Source organism: Alexandromys fortis, unplaced genomic scaffold (genome assembly GCF_014885135.2).
Source record: "Alexandromys fortis isolate MF-2015 unplaced genomic scaffold, M_Fortis_MF-2015_v1.1 scaffold_252, whole genome shotgun sequence".
Lineage (NCBI taxonomy): Eukaryota > Metazoa > Chordata > Mammalia > Rodentia > Cricetidae > Alexandromys > Alexandromys fortis.
Window position 1 is genome coordinate 952,284 of NW_026068127.1, and position 11,798 is coordinate 964,081.

The 11,798-nt window shown below is 50.1% G+C and overlaps 1 protein-coding gene across 6 annotated transcripts in view; it reads right to left on the bottom strand.

Annotated features, from left to right (window-relative positions):
- Window positions 1-627: 627 nt before the first annotated feature.
- The window catches only part of Dnmt3a (DNA methyltransferase 3 alpha), a 109,960-nt gene continuing 98,789 nt past the window's right edge, over window positions 628-11,798 (bottom strand). For 5 of the 6 annotated variants that reach the window (XM_050125869.1, XM_050125868.1, XM_050125870.1 and 2 more), the window contains 6 exons: window positions 11,529-11,619; window positions 11,187-11,335; window positions 10,273-10,358; window positions 9,376-9,445; window positions 8,126-8,244; window positions 628-7,428 (listed from right to left, as the gene is read on the bottom strand). In XM_050125869.1, coding sequence (XP_049981826.1) covers window positions 7,287-7,428; window positions 8,126-8,244; window positions 9,376-9,445; window positions 10,273-10,358; window positions 11,187-11,335; window positions 11,529-11,619 — 657 coding nt within the window. In that variant the 3' untranslated portion in view covers window positions 628-7,286. The remainder of the gene's footprint in view (window positions 7,429-8,125; window positions 8,245-9,375; window positions 9,446-10,272; window positions 10,359-11,186; window positions 11,336-11,528; window positions 11,620-11,798) is intronic. The other variant, XM_050125871.1, reaches the window with a different exon arrangement.

Sequence of the window (11,798 nt, forward strand, 5' to 3'; positions counted from 1 at the left end):
TTTTTAAAAAAAGCCGGGCGTGGCTGCACCCCTGCAACCCAGCACTGGAATGGGTACACACAGGGTAGTGGGCTGGGGCAGGTCATGTTGCTTTTCTCACACCCAAGGTTGTGCCCTGACTTTGTCATGCAATGTGACATTCGCATGTGCAAACACACACACACACACACACACACACACACATTCCCACCAGGATTAATGTGTAAGCCATGGGTTCAGTGTGGTTTGTCTTCTCTTTATAGCTCTGTAGTGGCATTGGAGAGCCTCTGAGGAGAAAGTTCCCAATGAAGGGAGTCTGAACTCTTTTCTGCCCTGTCTGTCATGACAACACCAAGGTCCCTGATTCTGGACCCAGCCTCCAGAACAGTGAGCTAAATTAGCATCTCTGTTCTGAGTTATGTAAGCTCTGGGGCTCCTGTGAGAACAGGCTGAGATACTGTCCAGAACACTGCTCACTATGGGCCCAGTTTGTTTCCTGCCAGACAGAATCTCAGAGCTGACACCCATACCCTCTCTGCCGATCTCTTGGAAGGAATTGGGCACCCACCAAAATGTCCACTGTAACTTTCTCCAATTGGTCTCATTTCTGGAAATCTATTTCAAGGGGAAAAAAAATACAAAAAGGGGGAAGCCAAAACATAAAGATGTTTATTGAAGCTCTATTTATAGCGAAAATAAAATATATATAAACAAACATTCAACAAGAAAATGCCATGCAGCCATTTGAAAGTAAGATTCCACATCAACATTGAAAAACATCAAGAAAAAAGTAGCGTAAAAGTCAAATATACATTTACAACCTTGTCAAAGAAAGAAAAAAAAGAAACAAGCGAGAAAAAGTGCCCATGAGGAAACCTGTTCAGCAGGGCTTCCCGTTTGCCCCCGTGCCATCCTAACCTCCCAAAGCCTGGTGGAATAAACAGCCTGAACAATCCTTAGGCGTGGGCACCCGGGTCAAGCCTGCTGGGTACTGCTGGAGATATGCAGGACAGACAGACAGACCTTACAACTTGGTGGACCACAAGGCCCTGCCAGAGCCCGTAAGCTGCCCAGAAACAGCCTGGCTACTTGTCCCGGCCCTTGGACCACCCGTCAAGCGTTTGCAAATATCTCCTTTAAATCCTGGGTTCTTCCGGGATTCTCCCAGCCCCAGTCCTCTACCTCTCCGCTGCTGCTCTCTGGACCCCTGGAGTGAGTAAATCCCACTGGGTCCTCCTATCGTCATCTGACCAGACCGCTGCTCTGTTTCCTGCTCTGGTCTCAAGACGTCTGCTGTTTCCGGAAGTTAAGCTGCCTTTCTAGACAACTTCATCTAACTTATTTCTGAGCTTGAGCAAACTCCCCGTCCTTGGGTCCCAGCCCCTAGTTACCACCCACACGGGCGATACTGCAGAAATCCACTCCCCCCTGGTATTACCTGCACCCTCTTGGGTACTTCAGCCCTCTGGAGGACTGTGAGCTGTCACATGGGGGGGCGGGGGGAGGAGACGCAGGACAAAAGGACATTATGACGGTGCTTTTTTTTTTTCCATTTTTCTTTTTGCACAAAAACAGTCCATTTATTCAAGTGTTCTCCAGCACAAGTACATTAGAAAGGAGCTTTATTATATTCTTCTGGGCACAAAAAAAAAAAATGTGATGGAAGCGGAACGTGACAGACTTTCTACATCTGCTGTACGCATTGACCTTTTTAATATTTTCATCAACAGCTATGTCACAAGCATCACGTACACAGAGATACAAGGGGACGCCGGGCGGTGCGGCAGGCTGTGTGCGGCCCCCACGCCTCTCCTGGCTGTCCCAGAACCAGACTGTGAAATGTACAGTATTATTGTCAATAAATAGAGAAGCAACCCTAACAAAAAAAATACAGTGGTAGAAGGATGCTGGGACCAGAAAAAAAAACAAAAACAAACAAACAACAATAAAAAAAAATAAGAAAAGAGAGAGAGGAAGAGGAACCAAAAAGAAAGAGGGCCAAGGGAGGGAAAATTCTGGAAGGTCCTGCACTTAGCTGCGTGGAATGTGGAGTAAAAGCGCTCTGCCACCGGGGTCAAAGCGAAATCGCCTGTAACAGTAAACGTTATTACCAAATCAGCTACGGAGTTTATTTTGCAGTATGAATACATGATTTCCCACGAGAGAGCACCCGCTACTTCGATGCCTCAGCTAAAACACGTGAAATCGCTCACTTAGTTTTCAAGTACAAAGTTAAAATGCCTTTTTAATAATAATATATCAGAGTAAAATAATAGTCTCTTTTAAACTCCACTACAAGAAAACAAAACAAAACATCATTGTCCAGACAGCAGACTTAATTTAACAATATATATTTTTAATAAAATGTGTTTAGCACCTTGTTGAGTCACCTCCTCCCCTCTGCATATTCTAAAGAATTTCAGCTTTTATTTGTTATTGTTTCTATAGAATTCTAGGGCTGGGCAATCAAATTAGTCTGTAAAATGGGACCAGGTGAGACTTTAGACCACTGCTCAAGTACTCAGGTTCAGGGGTGGGGCCGCTTTAGGAGGACCATTCTATGAGCCCGCAGATGAGCTCCACCCAATAGGGGAGCCAGTTACTGGAGTTTCTGGGGTCCCCTAGAGAAGCTGCCAAGTCCCCCACCAGCTAAGGGCCTTCCATATTTCTCCCTCTGGGTCTACTTCTTGGTCTCCAGTGCCTGGGGCTAGAGCCTTTTAGCCAGGTCTTGGAAGCCTGCATACAAGATCCCTATTTCCCAAAGACCTCAGCTCTCTTACCACAAATATGCACGAGCTCACAATGACCCTCACTGACCCTTTCCTTAGCCGTCCCCTGACCTGGCACTGTTGCTCTAATGGGAAAGAGTCAAAAGGGCCATTCTAACTCAACCTCATCACTCAGCAACACCACCTTTGCCGTGTAGTGGGGTGAGAGGCTTCAGCTGTTCTTTGCCATGCGGGGCAACTCGGCGCCCCCGCCTCATCACAAGCATGGCGAGCAGTCAAGTGCCAAACTCAGATCTAAACATGGGCCGGCTTAGAAGCTCAGCTGGACTGTTCACACAGCCCGGGGCCAGGGCTCCTACAGCGATAGTTCTTGAAGACAGTGTAGTCCTGCACCCATCTAAACAGAGCTGGGAATTCACTTTCCTCTGGACACACTGAGTAGTAAGAAATATAGAAACCAACAATCTGTAGTTTTCCTATAAGCGCATTCTTTCACAGTGACTCAGCTTAACTCCCCCCAACTCCTAAACCAGAGGCTTTACCCTGGCCGCAGCACGTGATGACTGGAACTGAGCATCCCCGGAAGAGAGATGCTATCAGGGCTGGGAGGCCCTTCCAATGTCGGCTTGCCCTACTACCTGCCACTCCTGAATCCACATTCGCGGTTTACCAACAGCCACAGGGATACTTACTTGCAATCTCTCTATCTGCTGCCACACCCAGCCCTGCTGCCAAAATGAAGAGGTCCAGGCTCTTTAGGGGACCTTTGCTTTCTAATAGGGTATCCGACCCCAGTGATACAGCCTACTGCAGGTTCCCAGGCTTACTGGGTCCTGTGGGGAGGAATTAGCACCAGCTTGGACCCCGCTGGCATGTGTGCCTCCACAGGAGGCCTTGGTTCCGTGACCCTGGCGCTAGCACCGGCAACCTCCCCTGGGCAAGGGCCACAGATCTTTGGCACGAGGCTTCACATGGCACCTGCAGAAGGGAGGCTGTCACTCAGTCCCTAGCACCTTAGTTTCCAGGGAAAACAAGCCTTCTCTTTGGAAAGGAGACCCCACAGGGAACCCCACTGGGGATCCTCCCAGGACCTGGCTCTAGCCTCAGCCATCCACAGTGAGCTCCTATCTGTACAGCACAAGCTTCCCATAACCCCACCTCAGTGCCCACAGCAACCTAGCAGCTTTCCTCTGAGCGGGATTCCAGAAGCCCCACTTGGAACAGAGGTGGATGAAGGGAATCACAGCTGTGCCAAGGTGGCACATTCCCAAAGACTAGGGAGGGGATGGTCAGCGCCTGACTCAACTGGTACCTCCACGCTACAGTGAGACCAAGCCCACACAATGGGCTGGGAGGAAAGCAAACCGCCAGAGGCCCCATGAGGAATCCACTCTAGGGAACTTGTCACATCAGGATTGGGCAGCCACCTGGAAGCCTCAACTCAGTTCCTCGGGGATGCCACATCCTTCGCCATGGAGGCCTCACTCTAAGCCCAAGGACTGGGGAGCACCAGGCCTGGCTGAGGTGGCGCTGAGAAAGGCTAGCTTCTTCACATAAGCAGTGGGCAGAAGTGGAAGAGGAAGGCCCTTGAAGACACTCCTGCCAGTAAGAGCTGGGAAGACCTTGGCATTGGCTATAGGGGGAGGGAGCACCCTGGACTGCCTAAGGCAGCCCTCCTCCCCCCCAAGTCCTCCTGCACGGTGCTGGTGGACTCCAGGTCAGAATGGAGCCCTGCTGGAGCAAGGGAGGACGTCACATTCAGCACAGGGACTTCAAGGGGGCAAGCATTCCCCTCTCGTGGATGCTGCGGCCACAGTCTCTACCTGCTGTAGCAGGGAGAACTAGCTGTAGTCTTAAGTCTCTCCAGAGAAAATGAGCAGAGGCGGGCAGGAGGTGTCACAGCCCAAGGTGTGACGAGCCACCAGCTGGGCTTACTCCTGAGCAGCAACTGAGGGAGCCAAAGCCTTTGTTTGGTTTTATTACTAATTACTAATTTGCTTTATTCCAAAGGTGAGGTTCCCTGTCCCATTTTTATTTTATTTTTTTTTTCTTTTCCCAATGGAAGCCCAGTGACCAAGATAGATTTCAATTTGACTCTGGTTGGGGAGAATAGGTAGGGGGAGTTGAGGGCTGACTTGACTGGTGCCTAGAGTTGCAGGTCAGTAACCACAGGCTGCTAACAGAAGAATCTTTGACATCACCAGGGGCAAAAGGTATAGAACACAGACCTGCTAGAGGAAGCACCTGCTTGAACCAAACCTCCTCCTTTTCCTGACTTCAGCACCTAGCAACTTCGAGTCTTATCTGTCATCAGGGCAACAGAAGTGTGAGCTGCATGGGCTGACTCCAGTGTCCTGATTCTGGGGAGAAGTGTGCCAGGAGCCCCCTGGTGTGCGTCCAGACAGAAACAGGTTCCTGTGCATGTGTTAGACTGACTGACTGGTGTGGGGCTGTCTGTGGGAGGGACCCAGGCTCAACACAGAGCCCACTCCCCCCAACCCCCACTGCGTATACTTCTTATACATGACCCTATCTATGTATTTATATGGGGCCTATCATAGGCCCCATCTTTCTAGGGATGCGGTCTTGGGACCATGTGCTTGACAGCACACCTCCCAGCCCCTGCTGGTCCCAGGAGGTGCCGTCCCCCCTCCCATTATAAAATATATATCTCTATATGCCACATATCTACACTCCATCCATCCAGGCAAGCTCTGCCCATTGGGCCCTCACCTTGGGGCCAACAAACACCTTCCCTTCCCACTGCCAACACCGGGCTGCCTGCCCTGGGTAGGAGCGGAACACAGTGCGAGCAGGTGGGCCCCAGGTGGCACCGACTCAAGGCGAGAGCCCAGCTGTCAGACCAAACACTAGAAAAGAAACACACGCCATTCCAACCACACACACGAGGAGAGAGGCTGCCCTGGCCTCCCTCCAGCCCTGACACACCGGACTTACGAGGAGGGGAAGAAGAAGAGAAGAGTGACTGGCCCGGAGGGTGGGCCTCAGAACGCCCTGGCCACCTAGCTTGTTGCTGTACTGCCCAGTGGCCCACCTGGCCCGAGGGGTGAGAGCCAGGGCACCAGAGCCACTGGGCCTTAGAAGCACCTGCCACCCCCACCCCCCTGCACCTTGGTTTGAAACCTAAAGGGAAGGGTGTTGGGTTTCTGTTTTCTCAAAGAAAATCTGAAAACAAACAATTATAACCAGAACCGTAAGAATAATTATAATAAAGGTGTCATCAGCCTTCCAAGTACGAAACTGCTGTCTGTAGAGATGACCAAAAACATCACATTCCAGGACCAGAGCTGCCTTGTGCAGAAGGGATGGTGGGGGCCTCATAAAAGAACACACAAAAGGCAACTTAGACGAAAGCACCAGCACGTTTTGTATGTTTTTTTATTTGCTCCAGGTGGGGTTAATGGCAGACTGCTTTCCCTCACCCTGGGTATTTCTGAGCCCACGAGGAGCCTTCCATGTGGCTGACAAATTCAAAATCGCGGGGAAAGTTTTCTCACACCATTTTACCAAGGCAGTCCTTTTAGATTATATTCAAAGGTTATTGCACGAGTCTGGATAAACTCCACACTCAGCTTCCCCAGGTTCTGACCACCTCAGCTTGACCCTGTTTTGGGCAGGGAGAGGCTGGGCATGGGGGGCAGATATGGAGATGCCTCCCTCCCCCATCCTGGGCTGACCCCTCTGCACAGAAGGCCGGGTGGAAGCTGATGTCTTTACTCATCCCGCTGTTGTGAAAGCACCGTTATGAAGTCGGGTTGTACAGTAGTTATCAGTACCTTTTATATATATATCTCAGAGCTACCGTATATATATAAACTGTAAACAAGAGGTAACAGCGGCTTCTAGAAACTGGTTTTCTTCAAGGTTCCCTGTATGGTAGGCACCTGAAATACTGTAGAAAAGTGTCTGGTGTGGTGTTCTCAGCGCCCTGCGGCTAGCTGGGTTCTGTTTTGCATGACCAGGAATGGTGCTGTTGAGACTGCTCAGGGGCTGGGAGGGGACTCTGCCTCCCGAGGGTCTCTATTCTGTTCCTGTTTGTGCTCCTATCTGCAGGCTAGAGACAACCAAAGATATATAGAAAAAAAAAAAATAAAAACAAAAAACAAAAAAATATATAAATTTTTATAGAATTTTTCCTCTCTCCCTTTCCTGTCCAAGGTATTACTACTTTCTGTTGTTACTGATTTTGCTGCAATAACCCTCGTTTCAGTCACAGCAAGAAACAAAAACCCAAACGAACAGAAAACCCCTCTGAAAAAGAGTAGAAAACAAAAGGTTTACCTCCTAGGAAAAGGAGGGGAAGAAGGGGAGGGCCTATTTTGATTTTTAAATAGGACTGAAGATTAACATTGAAAACTCAGGAGATGATGTCCAACCCTTTCACAAGGCCAAGCCCTCCGGCATTTCCTCCTCTGTGGTTTGTTTTAAATTCCTTTTTCTCTTCTGGGTGCTGATACTTCTCTCCATCCTCTCGTTCTTGGTGTTTTATTGTGTTTTGTTTTTTGTTTGTTTGTTTAACTTTGTTATCATCACTACTGCAGTTTGCCCCCACGTCCCTTACACACAAGCAAAATATTCCTTCAGCGGAGCGAAGAGGTGGCGGATGACCGGCACGCTCCACGATCGGCCCAGCAGTCTCTGCCTCGCCAAGCGGCTCATGTTGGAAACATCTGTGTAGTGGACAGGGAAGCCAAACACCCTGTGGGAGGAAGGCAGAAAGTGCTGCGTGAGTGTGGGTGCCAGGGCAGTTAGCTCACTCTGCATTCCTGATGTAGGCTGACCTCTCCTTCAGCTGCGTGTCAGGCACTCTGTGGAGTTAAAGACAGGTAATATAATCCCAGCTTTGATGTTCACATTCACCAGAAACAAACCAAAAAAACACCCATACCTCTGGAATACCTCTTGGACATGCTCTACAGATTCCCTGCACACGAGAGCTGGACGGGTGCACACAGTCAATACACTCAGATTAACCCCAAATGACCCTTCTGGGAAGAGAGGGGCCCTCCGAGTAGGACTCTGACTTGTTGAGTTCCAGGGGTGCCTGTTGCTCAGGGTGTCTCTGTGAAGTGACCTTTTTGTTTGGCCAAGCCCACCCCGCTGTGGTCCATAAGCATCTACATTGGCCTTCAAAACACATCCAAAATACCCACAATGCAAGTCCAGGAGGGCATGGACTGGGTTGCAGGGCTCCAATGTGCTCTTTGAATGATTTTAAGACCCCTCTGAATAAGAACGAGTCAGGAAATACGCAGGTCCTCCCCAGGAGCCTGGCATGCTGGGAAACGTTTGTTAAAATCCACTTACAAAATCTGGGGGAAACAAGAATGTGGCAGCCAAGACAGAGCCTTCCTTCAAAGCAGCCCTGGCCAGACACAAGCACCCAGTACAGCTACCTTTCCATCTCAGTGCACCAGAGGATGTCTTCTTTCTCATTCATGAAGACGGGGAAATGCTGGTCTTTGCCCTGCTTTATGGAGTTTGACCTGGTGGTAATGGTCCTCACTTTGCTGAACTAGAAGACGAAGAGGAAGAGGAATGAGCATCACTCACTGATAACTGACTGGCTGGCTGGTCCAGTCCATTCAGGTCACTGAGTATAAGCCTCCTTCCTGGTCCCTGTCTCCCTTCCCACTCTGAGGTCACTTGGGCATTCCTGGTAATAGCTAATCAGCCTAGAGGCAGCAGCTGTGACTACCTCACTCCTCAATCTCCAAAACACTGGCTCTCTTCAGAATATCAATGACTCAGCAGTCTAAAGGCACACGGTGGGGACCACCAGTCCGGACTGCGAGACTGCACGGGCCACAGGAGAGACTCCTCCAGAGAGAAATTACATTACAGGAGGTTGTTCTCCATGCTGCAGGCTTTGAGATCCCATCAACACAAGAACAAAACAAAAATTGATCTTTTCTTTTTAAGCGGAAGAACAATTTTATTAGAGCTTATAAGAAAAACTCCAGGAGAGGCAAAGCTGCAACTTTCAGCAGCTGCCTGGAATAGAGAAGGGAAAATGCATGCCGTTCAAGCAAGTGTGTAGATCAGACACATGGTGGACAAGCAGCCGTGTGTCGAGGAGGGCGGCATTAGAGACCGAGTGAGGAAGCCCAAAGAATCCAGAAAAAAAAAAGGGCACTCTTAAGTTCTAGTCAGGATTCAAAAAAAGAAGGGAGGAGGTAGAAAAGTTGCCCATGTCTGGGTCAGAAGGGGGCAGACCCAGCCAAGCCTCATAGGGACGGACTGATCTAGGTAGTAGGGAGACACCCAACCTAAAAAACTAAGGGCTGGAGAGGCGGCTCAGGGACTAAGGAGCAAGGGCTACTTTGCCAGAGGACCTGGATCCGATTCCTAGCACCTACAAGGGCTGTGACATCCTTTTCTGGCTTCTGCATGTGCACACGTCGAGGTGCAGAGGACATGCCAGCAAATGTCCATACACACACACTAACCTAGTACACCCAGAACCCTGCTAGAGACCCTTCAGTGGGGGTGGGATTAAGGGTCAGCAGGCTTAGTCCATTCCCTGGCCAACTGGCTATATGATCCCACACCATCCCAAGAGGACAGGTGGTGCACGGCTCTGCCACGCACCACCTGATCCTGCCATCAGCTACCGCCCCCCATTGTCCTGGGTGCTGAGGCTGACCTTGGCTATTCTGCCGTGTTCCAGACACTCCTGCAGCTCCAGCTTATCATTCACAGTGGATGCCAATGGCCTAGGAAGCAAGAGGCACCATGGCAGCGCAGAGCAAGGAAAGCCCTATCCAGGTGCCAACCCCCAGCAGCCATGGGACTCAGGGCAAGGTCTGGAGCCCTCCACCCCAAATAGACACACAGCATAACCCCCTATATCCATGCCTGTTCACAAGCAACCACACAAACCTCAATCCTTGTGGGCACATAAATTTAAAACCCATTACTCCTGGCTTTACCACAAAGCAAGCTGTATCTTGATTTGTGGTTACTATTTCATGGGTGGGTATGGTGGCTGGAGGTGATTGGAATATAAACCTTAGGGGCACCCTTTACGACTCAGTTTCTCCAAAAAAGTCCAGTGCTAAGGAGGTAGAGGCCCAAGAGTTAGAAATCTGAGGCTAGTCCGAGCTATGTGGGACAAAAATTTTGTTCCAAAATGTAAAATTCTGTGTTGCTGTGTTGTATTTCAGGGGCAGCCTGGGAGAGGAAAGGCCTTCCCTAGGCTAAGAATTAGCTGGGTGCAATGACACAGTCTATCAAGATGGGGAAGAAGCAAGGCTTCCTGAGTCTGAGGCCCGACTAGACGACATAGTGAGACCCTGTCCCAGACACCAGGGCTGGGGTTGTAGCTCATAGTTACAGCACTTGCTTACTGTGTGCACCAAAGACTAGGTCTCACTTGAAATATCCACTTTCTCAAGAAAGTGTTTAAATACGCACACGAACAACAGAGCAGCAGCCGCTCAGCAGAGGCAGTCCAGGCTGGACCCTCAGTGTTCCCCCCTCCTTGGGCTTCCTGCCTGCAGCCACTCCTCTCATATCCCCCATGCCAGGAGCGCTCACCAACCTGTTCATACCAGGAAGGTTACCCCAGAAGTAACGGGCTCTGTGTGCAGCAGACACTTCTTTGGCGTCAATCATCACAGGATTGGACTGTAAAACAGGAGATGGCTTCAAATGAGCGAAGAAGGAATTAACCGCTGGGTAACGGACTGGCCGGGGCCTTATGCCTGAGGCACTTTTGTCTCAGGAAGCCACACACTGGGACAGTGTGAAGGCCCAACGAAAAGCCAGAATAAACCTAAATACATCCCACATGTGCTTGCTAGAACATTCTAGACAGACCAGCACAAGCCAAATGAACTCTCTGTAATGACAACAGCCACTGTGTCTCCTGTGTGTGCTTCACATGAGGCTCACTCTTGTTAGGATAGCCACAAGGCTGTGGGCCCCATCAGACCACTCAGGAGCTCAGGAGAGCAGGCTCTGATACACCTGTGCTTACTGCGCCCGAGATGCTGAGCTAGAGATAACGGGAGCAGGGGCCGACAGCCCACCCCAAGGTAGCAGCCCCCCCTCCCCGTATGACTTGTACTTGGCTCAGTGCTAAACTGGGGCTCACATCACAGGAAATGAAAGCAGAGATGAGCCACAATTTCATCTCAGGTGCAGGGTGCCAGGGAGTGAGCATGGGCCATTCTGGTCAGGGAAAAAAAAAAAAAAAAAAAAAAAACCTGAACAAAAGTTCTCTATAGAACCCAAGTCTCAGGAGTCTGGCCCCAGCCTACTACCATGCCACCTCTTGGCGTACGTAAGACCACTCTTTCTAAGAGGACCTCTAGCATTGCTGCCTCTCTCCACGGGAGTCTTCCTCAAGCTGCCCACTGCAGACATAAGCCACCGGTCCCCAGCTGCACCATGCAGACAAGTCAGGGATGAAGCAGCGCTTCACGGCACAAGCCATTAGTCAGCTGGCTATACCTCGAGAAATCGTGAGATGTCCCTCTTGTCACTAACGCCCATGGCCACCACATTCTCAAAGAGCCAGAAGAAGGGGCGGTCATCTCCCTCCTTGGGCCGCGCATCATGCAGGAGGCGGTAGAACTCAAAGAAGAGCCGGCCAGTACCCTCTGAGAGGTTGGAAGAAAGAGAAAGCCATCAGCTGGGGCTGTTTGCATCAGACAGTGGTGAGGCTTGGGCATGGGGACGGTGAGGGAAAGGGGTCACTGGAGGAGGTGCCAAGGCAGAAATGTCCGAAGAGGACACCTAAGACCTAAGTGGAGAAGTACCGGCGCAAAAAGCAGGAGCCAAGCGGATACCTACCATAAAGTCCCTTCCGGGCAGGGTTGACGATGGAGAGGTCATTGCAGGGACTGCCCCCAATAACGAGATCAAATGGGCCCCACTCCTGGATCTAGAAGGACAAAGGTAATGTGACGGGCCAGCTGTTGAAAAGTTCTGTGAGTCTAACAGTCATGAGGCTTGACTTCTTGGTGAGCAAACGGACCCAGCAAGAGCCCAGGAGGTGTCAAGCAGAAAAAAAAAAAAAAAAAAAAAAAAAAAAAAAAAAAAAAAAAAAAAAAAAAAAAAAAA